Below are 16,649 nucleotides of genomic sequence, written 5' to 3' on the forward strand. Positions count from 1 at the left end.
ACACCGTAGACGCGGGGCGGGGCGTGAGGACCAGGGCAGGGGAGAGGCCCCTGTCCCCCAGGGCCACCCGGGAGGCGGCGAGAAGGGGCCTCTGACTCGGCGCGCCGCCGCCATCTGACTGCAGGCTCTGTTGGGAGCAGCTGGCTGGTGCCAAGGACGATGAGGCGTATTAATGAGGCGGCTGTGGCTCCCTAATTGGAAGCTGATAACCGCGAGGTAGCTGCACCGAGAGACGAGGCAGGACTGGGCTCCCTGGAGGAGCGGTTAATCCGATGGCAGAGGGCAGGCACGGGGCCCCCAGCCCGCGGCCGCGCAGCCCGAGGTGTGGGGGCGCCGGGGGCTGGGGGTCCGTCCCGCCGCCGCGCAGCCGCTGCGGCCCCAGTGTCCGCCCCGCGCAGGCGCGCACGCAGGCCCATCTGTCGCCATGGTAACATTGGACAGCTTACGGGGTGGGGGAGAAGTTGGGGAGCCCCGCCCAGCTCCCCCACATCCTCTCCCGTGCCGCAGCCAGACGGGAGACCCGGTTCAGCCTCCTACGTGCGGCGCCGGCAGCCTGTGGGGGCGCGGGTTCGAGTCCCGGCTGCTCCACTTCCCATGCGGCTCCCTGCTGATGGCCTGGGGCAGCACCCCCGTGGGAGGCCCGGGTGCAGCTCCTGGCTCCTGGCTCCGGCCTGGCCCGGCCCTGGCCGCTGCGGGCATCTGGGCAGTGAGCCAGCGGGTGGGAGACCTCTGTCTGTCTGTCTGTCAAATACAGTGAGTCAGTTGGTTACTTTCAAATGTCCCTGGATCTGACCCTCCCCCTTGCCAGGTGCAGCAGCCTGGGTGTCCGGCCCTGCTGTGGTGGTATACAGCAGGTGCTCCATAAATGCTTGTCAGAGAAGCCCAGCCCACAGTCCTGCCCCCTCTCTTCTTCAAACGCTTCCGGACCGATGCACCTGCTGGAAGATGGCATTTCCCATCCTCCTCTGCGGGGCTGCTGGGTCCCCGTGGCCACAACCCGGCCCCGGGGACCCTCGCCCACGAGGGCTGATGGCCGCTGGCTCCGCGATGGCCCCCGCGCGGGCGTGGACGCGGGGTTGGTTTTCTGCCCTCTGCCCTGCTGACCGGGACACCCCGAGACTCCAGGGGCCGCCGTCCGGGGGTTGCTGTGTGTTCCTGTTGCGAAGTGAGCGGAAGGGCGGGGCACAGAGGGCGGGGTCTCGACGCCTCCTGGCCCCGCCCCCGCCGTGCACCTGCCCCGCCCCTGCCTGCACCTGCGGGACGCCACTGCCCAGGAGGTTGTGCCGGAGCCCCCGTGTGGCTCGGAGCCTTGCGGCACCGCGGGTCGAGCCACGGAGCGCCTGCCCTGCTTTGGATCCAGCTCCCTGCTGATGGCCTGGGAGAGCGGCCGAGGGCGGCTCGGGTGCTCGGGCCCCGCACCCCTGGGGGAGCCCCAACGCAGACCCGGGCTCCCGGCTTCAGCCTGGTCCAGCCCTGGCCGCTGCGGGGGTCTGGGGAGACCTCTGTCCCTGTCTGTCCCTGTCTCTGTCCCCGTCCCTGTCTCCACAGCTCTGCCTTTCAAATAAATGCCACCTGTTTCAGACGCCAGAGGACGGGCGAGGGCGAGCCCCGGGGGAGGGGCGTGCACGGGATTTGAATTTTTTTTTTTCCAAAATGAACTTCACTGGAGCGGGCATCTGGCCCGGGGCCGCCCACGCCCGCGCCCGCGCCCCGGGGCCTGGCGTCAGTCCCAGCTCTGTGTTCTGACCACGGCTTCCTGCCGACCCGAGCGGGGGAGGCGGCCGGGTCCCTGCCTCCCCCCGCCCCCAGTGGCGCTCTGGCCACTGGCGCTGGCCCTGGCCACTGCAGGACGTCGGGGAGTGACCAGAGGCCTCTCGCTCTCTCTCTGCTTCTTAGAAAAGGATTTTTGAAGACCCTTCGATGTCGTCTCCGCGCAGTGTGGGGCGCCCTGGCACGGTGGCAGGTGCACAGCGACACCCAGGGTCTCCTTGGGCAACCCCTGTGTCCTGGGGGGGGGTTGTGTGTCTTGGGATTTCACAGTGGGGAAGCGACCCGAGCCCCTCCCCCCGCGCCGTGTTCAAGGGGAAGAGGCTGCGGTCGGCTCTGGCGCGGCAGTCCGGGCCCCGCTGTGTGGAGGGAGCCCACGTCCACGGGTGACCGGGGTGGGGCCTGGGCAAAGGCCCTGGGGCTGGGACCATGAGATTTTTCTTTTAAAGATGTGTTAGTTTGAAAGGCGCAGAGAGAGAGACAGAGAGACAGAGGGAGGGAGAGAACCCTCCATCCGCTGGGTCACTGCCCCAATGGCTACAGCAGCCAGGGCTGGGCAGGCAGAAGCCAGGGGCTCCATCCGGGGCTCCGTCGCAGGTGCAGGGGCCGAGCGCAGGGGTCGCCACCGCTGCCTCCCGGGCGCAGGTGCAGGGAGCCGGCGCGCACCGCGGGGTCCCGCCATAGGGGGCGCCACGGGCTGCCCGGCCACAAACGCCTCAGTGTTTTTGCCAAGTTGTTAAATCGAGGTCATTGTCACAGCAGGAACCCCGCGTGCGCGGTTTGCGTCCCTTCCAGGGCGGTCGCCACCACGAATTCCAGAACATTCCATCGCCCCGAAAAGCAGCCGCTGGGGCCCCCCAGCCCTGGCCACCGGCACCGCGTCCTTCTGTGGGCTCGCCTGTTCCGGACGCGGGCACCTGGCTCTGTCCCCGCCGGCGGCGCTGGCCTCGGCCCCTTTGGCCTCGGTCGTGACCTTCGGGTAGAGCCCCTGGTGGGCGTGGCGGGTGGGCGTGGCGCCGCGTGTGCGGGACCCGCAGCGGCAGGTGCTCGCCTCGGCCTCCATCCGAGCCCCGCCATCAGCGGCCCTGGCCCAGGTGGAGCGGGCAGCGGGGCCCCGCATTCGCCCCTGGCCGGGGGTCCCGGCCCCCTCCCGGCGCTCCCGCTGCGTGGCCCGCGCCCGGGGCTTTGCGGACTGCAGCACAGCAGGCTCCGGCTCGGGGCGGGCGGGGGGCCCAGGCCCCTGCAGCGGGCGGTCAGGACAAAGCCCCGCACCCGCCCCATTGTCCGCGAGCGCGGGCGCCTCCCGCCCGGGTTCAGTGCGTTCAGCTCCAGGACGAGCGGCTGAAAGCGGCTTTTTGAAAAGAATTTATAAAGAACTTTCCCCTGCAGCGGGCGGCGCTCCGCGGGGCTTGCGCCCCCGCCCCCCGCGTCTGCAGGCGAGACCTGCGGTGACCTGGGGAGCCCGCGAGGACCGGCAGGGGCAGTGCGGGTCCCGCGGCCCCACCGCGCCCGTGCACGCAATGCGGGCTGCCCCTCAGTGCCCACCGCGGCTCTGCCCCGCGCCAGGGGCGCCATCCGGTCTCCGCGTGCACCTGCGCCGACCCCCCCACGACCCCGGGGGCTCCGGGTGACCCCTGACCGCTGACCTCAGAAGTCCTCCGCCGGCGGGGCTAGCATGAGGGGAAACGCGTGTGGAGGGCGGCGCGCGGGGCGAGAACGCGCAGGGGGCAGGAACGCGTGTGGGCCAGGCCTCGGGGTCCCCTCCCTCCTCCCCTGGCAGGAGCACCCCGGGGTCACGCGCGACTTGGGTCAGGCTGCGGCAGGGCCTGGCGCCATCTTGCATCCCGCTGGTCTGAGCCAGTTCCTGGGCCCGGCCTGGTAGGTGGAGTCAGGGGCGGGGCAGGGAGGACCTGAGAACCCCGAGTTCGCCACGTGGCCCCGCCCCTGGCCCCCCCCCCGCCCGACCAGCAGCCTCCGCATGGGCTCAGCAGCAGGGAGGCCCCGCCCCTGCGCACACGTGGTGGGTTGGCTCCGCCCCCTGCTGCACCACGTGACAGTGCCCAGCTCCGCCCCTGCCGTACTACGTGGTGATTCGGCTCCGCCCCTTCTGTACCACGTGGTGGGCGGGCTCCGCCCCCAGAATATCATGTGGTGGGCTGGCTCCACCCCCTGCTGTACCACGTGACAGTGCCCGGCTCCGCCCCTGCTATACCACGTGGTGGTTAGGCCCCACCCCTTCTGTACCACGTGGTGGGCCGGCTCCGCCCCCAGCATCATCATGTGGTGGGTTGGATCCGCCCCCTGCTGTACCACGTGGCAGTGCCCGGCTCCGCCCCCAGCATCATGTGGCGGGCCCCGGCTCCACCTCCACCACCCACGTGTCAGTGTCTGGCTCCTCCCCCAGTTACATCCGTGGTGCCCTGCCTCTGCCCCCTCCCCCCCATCACCTGGCGGCTGGCTCCGCCCCGCTGCCTCCTCCACTTCCTGTCCGGCCCCAATGCACCTGCGGAGGGGGCGGTAGGCGCGGGTGCTCGGCCCCTCCCAGGGGGCCGCCGACTTTGGCCGGGTCCAGCCCTGGCGGCCGTGAGTGACCCCGCCCGGGAAGGCGTCGTCCTGAGTCTCCAACCCCCTCATCTGTGGCGGCCGGGGGGGGGGGCGGGAGCACCCGCGTGGGTGTGACCCGAGTGGGCAGGGCCTGAGAGGGCGAGGCGGGAACACCCGCGTGGGCGTGGCCCGGGCGGGGCGTGAGCGCCCGCGTATGCGTGGCCTGGGGGGGGGCGGAACCGCACCCAGCTGTGCGCTCAGGGTGCGCTCGGGCCGGCGGTGGGCGCTGCTGTCGGTGCCCGAGTCCCATGGGGCGGGGGCTGGGCTCAGTCCGACTCCCCGCGTGCGCGCCCTGGGAGGCTGCAGGGGCCACCCAGCGCGCGTGGGTCCCGGCCGCCCACTTGGGAGACGCAGGTGGGTCCCCGCCCCCGGCCCAGCCCTGGCCGCAGCTGCTGGGGGTGAACCAGTGGGTGGGCGCTTGCCATCCCAGTAAATGAAGTCTCCTTTAAAAAAATCGTATTTGTTTCAACGTCAGGGTGGGCGGGGTCTTCGGTCAGCTGGGTCACTCCCCACCGGCCAGGGCTGGGCCAGGCTGAAGCCAGGAGCCAGGAGCTCCATCCGGGTCTCCCACGAGGTGCACGGTCCCAGGCACTTGGCCCATCGTCCACTGCTCTCCCAGGCCACAGCAGGGAGCTGGGTCGGGAGTGGAGCAGCCGGGACTCGAACCGGCGCGCACAGGGGAGGCCGGTGTCGCAGGGCTGCAGCGCCGGGCCCCGGATTCTTGTTTTAAGGTTTATTTATTTGAAAGGCAGAGGCGCGTTAGCAGGTGGCTGGGTCGGAGGCAGAGGCGGGACCGGAACCGGCCCACTGGGTGCGCCCCCCCCCCCGGGGCCCCAGGCCGCGTGAGTCCCGGCCAGGGCGTGGGCAGGCGGGGTCCCTCCCGCCGCTGGGACGCATCGGCCCCCTCGCGGGGCCGCTCCTGTGTGTCTGACCCGGGCCGCCCCTTTGGGGCCGTGGGCGGGGTCAGGGCCCAGCTGGAGCCCCCGCTTGGCTTCAGGGTCCCTGTCTCCAGCTCAGGATCGCCAGGCAGGAATTCCAGGGGGCCGGGTGGGGGGTCCCCGGGGGGGACGCACTGACTGCGGAAGCTGTGCTGCAGGTGGGGGGGCGGAGAGGGCGGACCCCCCCAGCCGGCTCAGCCGGGGCCCAGCGTCTCCTGGAGCGGGGCGTGGGCCTGAGCGCGCCCCCTCCCGCCCGCTCAGGGACAGGGACAGGGATGTCGTCCATCCACTGGGTCACTCCCGATGGCCGCGAAAGCTGGAGCTGCGCCGGGCCGAAGCCAGGAGCGTCCTCGAGCCCCCCACGCCCCGGGCCGCCCTCCGCTGCTCCCCACGCACGGGAGGGGGCGTCCCCGGGGTGGGGTCGCCGCCCCGGCAGCCACGCGGAACTGTGGAGTCCGCAGACCCCGGCTGCGCTTCACCGGGCGCTGCCTGCGTCGGCCCCCGCAGGTGCATCCGGGCAGCCCCCCAGGGGTCGGTGCGCGGCCGGGGCGGGGCGGGGCGGGGGCGGGCGCTCTGCCGCCCGTCGGGTGGACCTGGAGCCGCGCGTGGACCGGTTCCGCCAGCCGCGCTCACTGCCCCCCGTGTCGCCCCTCGTGCCTTCGCCCACCTTTGTTTATTTATCTAAAAGGCAGCAACGGGGGGGGGGGCGGCGTCCATCCACGGGTTCGCTCCCCAGATGGATGCAGCTGGCTCTACTGAAGCATCGTCGGTCTCTGGGACGCCATTGGCCCCCGATCCGTCAGTCATCGGTCTCTGGGAAGCCATTGGCTTCTTGCGTGTCAGTCATGGGCGAGGGGGTGGAGCCTTGTGGCAGGTTCTGTTCCCAGACCGGGGCTGCGTCTCCCTCAGGAGGGCGGGAGGCGCCCAGACCTGAGCCCAGCGCAGGCCCCGCCCCGGGGGCGTGGTCCCGGCGAGGCTCCGCCCCTGCGCTGGGGGCGCTCCTGGGGCCTCCCTGCGGGGGCGCTGGGCCTGGTCCTGGCCGGGAGGCCCTCGGAGCAGGGGCCGGGGGCGGGCGGGGCCGGCTCGGGTCCTTGTTCTCCCGCGGGGGCACCTCCCGGGGTCCCGGGGTCCCGGCGCCCGCTCCGCCTCCCTGCTGGCCCCGCCACCGGCGGGCGCTCCCTGGCTTTCTGCTGTCGCCCCCCTTCCCCACCCTGGGCCTCCGCCCCCCCCACCCCTGCTCACGCTCCCGGAGACCGGTTCTCGGCGGTCTCAGGTTTCCATGGCAACACGAAAGCCCTGGCCTGGGCCCAGCGAGTCACCGTTTACCCTTTGAGTTTATTCCATTTCTTTTAATAAAAAAGTTTATTTTAAACACAGAGTTACAGAGTATGCGGGAGAGAGACTGAATCTTCCATCCGCTGGGTCACTCACTTCCAGCCGCTGGCCACAGCGGCCAGGGCCGGGCCAGGCCAAAGCCAGGGGCCCCATCCGGGTCTCCCAGGCAGGTGCAGGGGCCTCGTCCGGGTCTCCCAGTGGGTGCAGGGGCCTCGTCCGGGTCTCCCAGTGGGTGCGGGGCCCAGCACCTGGCCCGATCCCCGCTGCTCTCCCGGGCGCGTCTGCAGCGAGCTGGGTCGGAGCGCAGCAGCCGGGCTTGGGGCGCCGCCCAGCCGAGCCCAGCGCTGCGGGGGCGGCTCTACCCGCTGGGCACAGCGCTGCCTCCCTCCCTCCCTTCCTGATTGATTGATTGGAAAGGCAGAGCCCGCAAACCCGTCCGCCTGCTGGGCCAGCACCCAGATGTTCGCGGTCGTTAGGCCCAGCCCGAGCCACAGCCTGGGGGCAGGAACCAGCGCCGGGGTCCGCCCTGGGGGCGCCCCTCCCTGTGCAGGCGCGCGGCGCGGCTGGGGCTCGAGCCAGGCGCCCAGTAGCAGCCGCACCTGCCGCAGCACAGCTGCGCCTCTGCCTCTAAAACTGTTATAAAAAAAAAAAGTGTTCAAGGCTGTGAATTTACCTCTAGACATGCCTTTGGCTGCATTCCAGAGACTTCATTACATAATGGACCCAAGCCTCATTGTAAATACGTTCTAAAATTCCCCACTTGGCGCCGGCGTGGCGCGCGCTAGGCGGCCATCTGCAACACCGACATCCCCTGTGGGCGCGGGTTCGAGTCCCGGCGGCTCCACTTCCGACCCAGCTGCCTGCTATAGCCCGTGAAGGCACCGTAGGACGGCCCGGACCTGGGCCCCTGCACCCACGTGGGAGGCCCGGATGGAGCTCCGGGCTTCGGTCTGGCCTGGCCTGGCCTGGCCATCGCAACCATCTGGGGGTGAACCAGTGGATGGAAGACCGACCGACCTCTCCTGCCCGCCCGCGGGGCGCCCTGGGTGTCCCGGGACCTGGGGAGGGGGCGCCTTTGATAAACCTGCTCCTCCGTCATGACCCCCGTGTCTGACTACTTGGTTTTCAACAAAAGATGTGCTGCTGATTAGTCCCCCGTCCCGCATCTGCGGGTCACCCCGCAAATGGCCGGGGCCGGCCGGGAACGCCATCGGGGCCCTGGGGCTGCCGGGGGCCCCGCACCATGGCCGGCACTGCGGCCTCCGGGGCCGTCGGCGGGAGCTGGACCGACCGGGAGAACCGGTGCTCACGGGGCGCGGGCGTCTCAGGCACCCCCCCCCACAGGCTGGGCTCCGGCCTCGCCCCTGAGCTGGGGGGGCGCCGTCCCTGGGACCCCCGGTGGCTCCGACTGCACAGAGGGGGGCACCGAGCGCTGCACCCGGGGCCTGGGGCGGGACCACGCCCGCCCTCCCGCTCCCCTGTATGGAGGCGGGGTGCCCGGACCCCCGCGAGGACGGGCGGCTGCGCTGAGCCCGGCCCCGGCCCTCCCCCCGCCCCTCCACCCCCCGCCGCAGGCCCGGGCCCGCCCCCCGCTGGCCCCGGAGCCCCCCCCCACCCGCAGTCCCGGGCCCGCGCCCCCCGCGCCCCCCGCCTCGGGATTCACAGACTGCACGCGGCCGGGGTTGGACGCGCTTCCTTTAATACAAAGTCGGTATTATCTACACCCGCAGGGGCCGGGCCTCCGTGTGGACGGACAGCCAGGGCGCAGCGGCCCCGCTCTTGTACAAAGAGAAAAACCCGCCGGGGGCGGGGGCGGCCCTCCCACCTCGGCCCCAGACGGCGCCCCCCACCCAGGGGTGGAGGGGGCCGGGGCAAGGGCCCCGCCCCCTGCCCGGGAACTCGAACTTGACACTGGGCGGGGCCGGGCCCCCCTGCGGGACTGCCCTTGATATGTCTGAAAATCTATAAAAATGAAACGGGAGGGGGCAAAGAAAGAAAAAAGAAAATTGGGGACCGAGAGGGGGTCCCCGCGAGGCGCGGCCGCGGACCCGCACGGGGACAAGCCGCGTCCTCCAAAAACTCGACTGCGGTCTCTTGTTCTTAAAAAAAAAAAAAAAAGTTAAAAAAAAATACACGATTACAAAAACAGGACCACGCGGGCCAGCGCCCCCCGGGGCGGCCTGGGGGGAGGGGCCGTCCGCCCCGAGCCCCGCCCCGGGGCCGCCCGTGTCCACCCCCCGCCCCCCACCCCGGGGCCGTTGGTTCTGGAATCCAGGAAGTGAGGAATGTGCCAAGTATCCGCGGGCGCAGCCGGCCGGGCCGGCACTGGCCCCGCGGCTCTGCCCCGCCACGCCGCCCGCCTGCCGGGGGTGGGGCCGGGGCCGGGCCGGGGCCGGGGCGGGGTCGCCCGGCGGCGGGCGGAGGCGGCGGGCCCATGGCTTAGGTTGCATAGTGGTCAAAGCTGCCGAGGTACTCGAGCGCCGCCTGGTAGCAGAACTGGTACTCGTCCTGCGGGGGCGGGGCGGGGGCGGAGTCAGGCGGTGCCCCGCCCCGGCCCCGCCCAGGCCCGCCCACACCCTGCACCTCGGTCTGCACCACAGCAGGAGCGCGGGCCAGGGACGGAGTCAGGGGACGCCCCACCCCGCCCCCACCCCGGTCCCGCCCAGGCCCCGCCCCACCCCCGCCCCGCCCCACACCGTCTGCACCATGGCGGGAGCGCGGGCCAGGGGCGGAGTCAGGGGACGCCCCGCCCCGGCCCCGCCCCGGCCCCGCCCCGCACCTCCGTCTGCACCATGGCGGGCCGCTGCGTGCGCAGCATCTTCACCGTCTGGAAGATGTCCACGACGCCCTCGTACCGCATGCGCTCCAGCACGATGCTGAGCGTGATGAACACGCCCGTCCTGCCCACGCCGGCGCTGCGGGAGCGGGCCCTGCGGTGAGCGCCGGGCGCCGGGCCCCCGCCCCGCCTGGCCTCCCTGCCCCTGCCCCCGCCCCCGCCCCCGCCCCGCCCCGCCCGGCCTCCCTGCCCCCGCCCCCCCCCGGGCCGCCCCGCCCGGCCTCCCCCTCCCCCGCCCCGCCCCGGGCCCCCGTCCCGCCCCGCACGGCCTCCCCGCCCCCGCCCCGCCCGGCCTCGCCCCGCACGGCCTCCCTGCCCCTGCCCCTGCCCCCGCCCCACCCGGCCTCCCCCCGCCCCGCCCCCGCCCCCACCCCGGGCCGCGCCGCCCACCTGCAGTGGACCGAGATGGGCCCGTCCTGCCCGAACTGCTCCTTGGTCTTGTGCACTTGGCCGATGAAGTCGATGAAGCCCTCGCCCGACTTGGGCACGCCCTGCTCCGGCCAGTCCGTGAACTGGAACTGCCGCACCGTGCGCGACTGGCCGTCCTGGGGGGGAGCGGCGGCGCTGTGTGGACGCGGACGGCCCCCTGCACGCCCACCCCGCACACGGCCCCCCTCCCGCCCCGCGCACTCACCCTGGCGTCCGTGACCTTGAACTCCCGCAGGATGTACTGTGGCATGTTGTACTCGGCCATGGGGTCCACCACGAAGTACTGGTACCGGGCGGAGCGCTCGGCCGGCCAGTACTGGTGGCACTTCTCCTGCAGGGCGGGGCGGGGCGGGGTGCGGTCAGCCGGCCGCCCCCTCCCCGCCTCCACGTCCCCGCCCGGGCGCCCCGCCCCCCCGCCCCCACGTCCCCGCCCGGACGCCCCGCCCCGCCCCCGCGTCCCCGCCCCCGCGTCCCTGCCCCCACGTCCCCGCCCGGGTGCCCCGCCATGTCCCCGCCCCGCCCCCACGTCCCCGCCCGGACGCCCCGCCCCCGCGTCCCCGCCCCGCCCCCGCGTCCCCGCCCCCACGTCCCCGCCCGGGCGCCCCGCCCCCGCGTCCCCGCCCCCACGTCCCCGCCCGGGTGCCCCGCCATGTCCCCGCCCCGCCCCCACGTCCCCGCCCGGACGCCCCGCCCCGCCCCCGCGTCCCCGCCCCGCTCACCCGGCCCATCTCCCGCAGCTTGCTCAGCATCACCACGATGGTCGAGTTGTTCTCCCACAACATGCGCCAGAAGTCCTCGGTGGTCTCGGCCAGCGGCCCCTGCGTGGCCATGTAGGCTTTCTGCTGCCTGCGGGGCGAGCGGGCGTGGGGTCGCGGGGGGAGCCGGCGCCGCACGGGCACACCGCCCCAGCGCCCTGCGCCCGGGGACAGCGCCAGCCCCAGGGTGGACGCGACCTTGCAGACGGAGCTGCCGGCCCCCGCCCCCGCCCCCCGGGGCGCAGACGGCGCGTTCCCGCGCCCCCCGCCCCACCCCCACCCGGGCTCCTGCGGGGCTTGGGGGCGGCCGGCCGCTGGGGTCCCCGCGGGGTCGGGGGCAGAGCAGCCCCGGCCGCCGCGGGGACAGCAGCCGCCAGCCGCAGGCGCGGCCCCTCCTGGCCGGGCCGGGCCGGCACCTGTAGCCGTCGATGAAGCTGGCGTTGATGTAGTCGGAGCCCTCCACGCCGCGGATGGGCTGCAGGCAGACGCGCGTGGTCTCGTAGGGCATGATGTTCACCAGGCGGTTCTTGAACTTGTTACAGGGCAGGTTGGCGCTCACGAAGCGGGACGTGTGCGCCTTGGAGCTGGCCAGGCGCTGCGGGCGGGCAGGGCGGGGTGGGGGGGCGTCAGCGTGGGCGCCCTGCACGGCCACCCCGCCCCGCGGCCCCCAGCCCCGCCCCTGCCAGGCGCGGGCCCTGTGTGTGCCACCTCGCACCTGCGCCCACCCCTCGGGCCCCGGACCGGCCCCGGGAAGGCGCCGTGGGCTGGGGGGCGGCGTCAGCGTGGGCGCCCTGCACGGCCACCCCGCCCCGTGGCCCCCAGCCCCGCCCCTGCCAGGCGCGGGCCCTGCGGTGCCACCTTGCACCTGCACCCACCCACTCGGCCCCAGACCCGCCCTGGGAAGGCGCTGCCGGCGCGCAGCCTGGGCGCCCTGCGCGGCCACCACGCCCCCGCCCCCGCCCCCGCCCCGCGGCCACCACGCCCCCGCGCCCACCCCGCCCCGCCCCGCCCACCTTGAACTCGAGTTCCATGCCCGTGACGTGCTCGCCCGGCTCCACCTGCGCCAGCTTCTGGATGTAGGCGTAGAGGCTGCGCGCGGGCACCTCCGTGCTCCCGCAGCCCACGGCCTCCAGCAGTGCCTCGTGGATGAAGCTGTACTGGTCCTCCGTCTGCACCATGTAGTTGCGCTGCGCGCGCATCAGCGTCACGTGCCCGTACACGTCCACCGTCTTCTCGGGCTTCATCCGCTCCAGCATGGCGTCGATGACGATGAAGCAGCCCGTGCGGCCCACGCCCGCGCTGCGGGGACAGCCAGGCGAGGGTGGGCGCGCGCGAGGTGGCGGGGGCAAGGGCGCGGGGCGGGGGCGCGCGCGTGGCGGCAGGGCCGGGGGCGCGCGCCGCGCACCTGCAGTGCACCACCACCGGGCCCGCGTCGGGCGGGTTGCAGGTCTTCACGCGGCGCAGGAAGGCCAGGAAGGGCGTGGGGTACTCGGGCACGCCGTGGTCGGGCCACGCCGTGAACTGGAACTGACGCACCTCGCGCTTCTCGCTCGAGCCGTTCTGGGGGGGCGGGGCACGGAGGTGGCCCTGAGCCTCTCCAGGGTGCGCGTGGTCCCCGGGGTCCCGCCCCCCAGAGGGCAAGGCCGGGCCGCACCTCCCGCTTCCAATCCCTCCGGCCTGGACTCAGGGGCGCCCCGCCCCCTCCCCTCCTCGCTCCGGCGGCCCCGCCCACCTTGTGCAGGGAGAAGGTCCGCACGCAGAACGTGGCCAGCTCGATGGTGTCCAGCAGTGTGACCTGGATGAAGCCGTAGGTCTCTGTGCCGCGGTTGGGCCAGTACTGGTCACACTTGATCTGCCCGGGGCGGGGGAGAGCGGGGTGAGCGGCGGCGGGGCTGGCGGGGGCGTCCAGGGCCGGGGGCGGGGCCTTTCCGGGAGCGGGGGCGTCCAGGGCAGGGGCTGTCCAGGGCTGGGGGCGGGGCTGGCCGGGGGCGGGGCCTTCCAGGGCGGGGGCTGGCCGGGGGCGGGGCTGGCCAGAGCCGGGATTAGCCGGGGGGCAGGGCTGGCCGGGCCGGGCCGGCCCTCACCCGCGACTTCTCCTCCAGCCGCGTCATCATGACGATGGTGGCCGAGCGCTGCTCCCACACCATGCGCCAGAAGTCGCCGAAGGTCTCGGGCAGCGGCCCCTGCGTGGCGATGTAGGCGTTCTGCCGCCGGTAGCCGTCCACGTAGTTGGCGTTGATGTAGTCGCTGCCCGCGATGCCTGCGGCCGGGGCAGAGGCCCTGGGTCGAGGCCGGCTCGGTGCCCGCGGGGGCGGCCGGGGCACAGGGACGGGGAGGGGGCCGCGTGGGGGCAGCGGCCAGCAGTGGACCCTCCCGCGGGGCGGCCGCTACCTTCGATGGGCTGCAGGATGACGCGGGAGTGGTCGTAGGCGATGACGTTGGCGTAGCGGTTCTTGGGCTTGTTCACCTCCAGGTTGGAGTGCTCCCAGGTGAACTGCTGCCCGGGGTCGATGGACTGCGGGGGGGCGGGGTCAGGGCACAGGTGGAGGCGGGGTCAGGGCACGGGGAGGGGGCGGGGTCAGGGCACAGGGCGGGGAGGGGGCATGGGCGGGGCCAGGGAACAGGGTGGGGAGGGCAGCGCGCCGGGTCAGGGCACAGGTGCGGGGAGGCGGGGCGGGTCAGGGCACAGGGTGGAGAGGGGGCGTGGGCGGGGTCAGGGCACAGGGCGTGGAGGGGGTGGGGTCAGGGCACAGGTGTGCGGATGGGGGCGCTCGGGGTCAGGGGACAGGTGGGGGGGCAGGGACTCGGGCAAGGGTCAGGGCACAGGGCGGGGAGGGGTCAGGGCACAGGACGGGGAGGGGGTGTGGGCGGGGTCAGGGCACAGGGCGGGGAGGGGGCGGGGTCAGGGCACGGGGGGGCACAGGCGGGGTCAGAGCACAGGTGCGGGGAGGTGGGCGGGGCAGGGACTCGGGCAGGGGTCAGGGCACAGGTGCAGGAGGGGTACGGGGTCAGGTCACAGGGCGGGGGGGTGCGGGCGGGGTCAGCGCACAGGATGGAGGGGGGCGCGGGTGGGCACAGGATGGAGAGAGGGCGTCGGCGGGGTCAGGGCACAGGACGGGGAGGGCAGCATGCGGGGTCAGGGCACAGGTGCGGGGAGGCGGGCGGGGCAGGGACTCAGGCAGGGGTCAGGGCACAGGTTCGGGTTGGCGGGGCGGGTCAGGGCACAGGTGTGGCGGGCATGGGTGCTGCACGAGGAGGCGGGGTCAGGGCACAGGTGCAGGGAGGCGGGGCATGGGCGCGGGCAGGGCACAGGTGCGGGGGGGCATGGGTGCTGCACGAGGAGGCGGGGTCAGGGCACAGGCATGGGAGGCGGGGCGTGGGCGTCGCGTGCGGGGCGGGCAGGGGACGCGCCCGCCCGCTCACCTCGTACTCCTGCGAGAGCTTCAGGCTGTCGTTGGCCCTGAGGCGCTCGGTGTGCTCCGCCATGTCGGCGAGGGGGATGGGCGGGTGGCTCAGCATGCCTGCGGGAGAGCGGCCGGCGGGGCGGGCGTCACGGGCGGCGCTGCGGGGGCCTCAAGGGTCCGGATCGCCAGGGAGGCCCCTCCCCGCCCCACCCGCAGGGGAGGGCACACAGCAGCGGTGGGGGCGGGGGGAGGTCAGGGCAGACCCTGCCTTCCTGTCCGCTTGCGGTCACGGGACCGCGGTGTGTGCGTGGGGGGCGTGTCCCGGTTGGCCCCGCCTGCTCCCCCAAGGCGGATGCGGGGGTCGAGCCTGGCTCTCCCTCCCGAGATCCGGGTGGGCCGAAGGGGCCCGGGGTGCAGGAGCACCCCCGAGGGCCCCCAGGAGCCCTGGCCATGGGGCACTGGGGCCTGCCCGGGGCGCGCGGGGCCAGAGCCTGCCCTCCGGGAGCCGGGCCGGGCGGGCGCGGGGCAGGAGGCCGGATGGAGAGACCGGGGGAGAACAGAGACTCAGGACTAACTTTGCGCGTGAACCCCCGGCTCCCTGAGGCCCGCATCTGCAGAGACAGCAAACAGCGCGTCAGGGCCACGGCCACGCCTCGACCGCGCCCTGCGCCGGCCACCCCGCGCAGCCCCGGGGGCGGGGGCGGGGGCGGCGGAAGGACACGGGGCCCATGCCGCAGGGGTCGGGCGCGGGGGAGGCGGAAGGACACGGGGCCCATGCCGCAGGTTTTGAGGCAGGCAGCCATCAGTGAAATACACGCGTGTGACGTCCGCGGTGGACGGACACAGACCCGACGCCCAGCAGCCCGGGGACAGGAAGGGGCTGGGAGTGCGTTAGGGAGACTGCAGCCATCAGTGAAATGCACGCGTGTGAAACCCCCATCGGGGCGAAAACCGAGGCGCGTGGGATCACACCCAGGGAGTGACACAGGGCCCTGCCCGATCGCCAGAGGACTGCAGCCAGCAGTTATAGACAGACGCGGGAATCCACGAGCCAGCCCAGGGACCGGGGGCAGAGGGCATCTGAGGGGCGGTGTGTGACCCTGACTGCAGCCATCGGTCAAAGGCCAATGCTGAAAGCCTCTGGCAGGAGTGGAGACGGCGCGGGTGGGACAGACTCGGGCCGCGAGCCCCCAAGAAACAGCAGCCGCCCGTTAAATGAAAATTCCTTAACCAGTTCAGGGCAGCTGGCGGGGCCCATGGTGGGGGCGGGGGCTCCACTCTCCCAACGGGGCGCGGCAGGGGCGCGGGGGCGGGGCCTGCGCAAGGCCACAAACCGCAGAGCTGTGTGCCAAAGCCTGGGCAGCGGAGGAGACGGCAGCCATCAGTTAAACGTAATTCAGGGGCGGCGCTGTGGCGTAGCAGGTAAAGCCTCGACCTGCGGTGCCGCCAGCCCGCGTGAGCGCGGGTTCGAGCCCCGGCTGCTCCACGTCCGCCCCCGCGCCCTGCTATGGCCTGGGAAGGCAGCGGTGCCGGCCCGGTGCTGGGCCCCTGCGCCCACGCGGGAGACCCGGACGGAGCCCCGGCTCCCGGCTGCCGCCTGGCCCAGTCCCAGGTTGCGGCCTTTTGGGGAGGGACCCAATCTCCGGTTTCAGGACCACCCCCGGCGCAAGGCCGCGCTGGGGCAGGCGGGGCGGCCCGCTCGTACCCGGCGTCTGGAAGTTCATGCGCCTCAGCTCCACGGGGTCCTTGGGGTGGTGCGGGGCGAGCTCCGCGTTGTTGAGGAGGCATTTGGTGCGGGGCTCCGAGTCCTTGCGCTTGCTGTGCGGGCGCAGAGGGAGGCGGTGGGCGGGGCGCACGCAGGACCGGGCCCCGCCCCCCGCAGGCCCCGCCCCGACGCAGGCGCGGCGCTCACCTGTCGGGCTTGCTGCTCCGGGCGGCGCAGGCACAGGTGGGGGGCAGAGAACAGGAGAGGTGAGGGGCTGGCGGCTTCCACCCCCGCCCCCACCCACCACCTCCTCCAGGGAGCCCTCCGTGCTGGGGGGCGCTCACTTCTTGTAGAGCAAGATGGCGATCACGATGCAGATGATGAAGACGACGGCGAGCACGGGCCCGATGACCCAGATCAGCCCCTCCTCGCCGTCCACGATGGGCTGGGGGTCGGGGTTATCCAGCTGGAAGGGGTCTGAGAACGGGCTGGCGGCGAAGGTCTGCGGGGGCGGGGCGCGCGTCAGCGCCTGGGCGGCTCCCCCCTCCGCCGACCCCGCCCCCGCGGCCCCGGCGGCCCGCACTCACCGGCTCGCTCTTCTGCAGGACGGCCAGCACGAACAGCACGTAGCGGTGGCCGGGCTCCAGGCCGCGGTTGTCGAAGCCGCCGTACTGCTTCTGGTCGCCGGGGTGGAAGGCGGCGGGCAGCACGGCGAAGCGGGCGGCCACGTAGGGCCGGGGCGCCTCCAGCTGGCGCGAGTGGCGCAGGCTGCGCCGCTGCAGCCGGGCCACGTCCTGGAGCAGCTGCGGGGCGGAGGGGGCGCTCAGAGCCCGCGGGCGGCGGCGGGGGGGGGGGCGCCCCCCAGGGCCGGGACGC

General features: G+C 73.6%; 1 protein-coding gene across 4 annotated transcripts in view; it reads right to left on the reverse strand.

Moving 5' to 3' along the window:
• Positions 1–8,326: 8,326 nt before the first annotated feature.
• PTPRS (protein tyrosine phosphatase receptor type S) overlaps positions 8,327–16,649 on the reverse strand; it is a 61,446-nt gene continuing 53,123 nt past the window's right edge. For 3 of the 4 annotated variants that reach the window (XM_089316152.1, XM_089316154.1, XM_089316153.1), the window contains 3 exons: positions 16,361–16,576; positions 16,118–16,275; positions 15,858–15,992 (listed from right to left, as the gene is read on the reverse strand). In XM_089316152.1, the coding sequence (XP_089172278.1) occupies positions 15,977–15,992; positions 16,118–16,275; positions 16,361–16,576 (390 nt within the window). In that variant the 3' untranslated portion in view covers positions 15,858–15,976. Of the gene's footprint in view, positions 9,153–9,423; positions 9,560–9,870; positions 10,026–10,114; positions 10,241–10,628; positions 10,756–11,080; positions 11,260–11,677; positions 11,964–12,069; positions 12,225–12,396; positions 12,517–12,748; positions 12,925–13,055; positions 13,180–14,087; positions 14,186–14,643; positions 14,680–15,773; positions 15,993–16,117; positions 16,276–16,360; positions 16,577–16,649 lie in introns of those variants that run through there. The other variant, XM_089316155.1, reaches the window with a different exon arrangement.

Source organism: Oryctolagus cuniculus, chromosome 16, assembly GCF_051225735.1.
Source record: "Oryctolagus cuniculus isolate XC-2025 breed Fujian yellow rabbit chromosome 16, ASM5122573v1, whole genome shotgun sequence".
Taxonomy (NCBI): Eukaryota; Metazoa; Chordata; class Mammalia; order Lagomorpha; family Leporidae; genus Oryctolagus; species Oryctolagus cuniculus.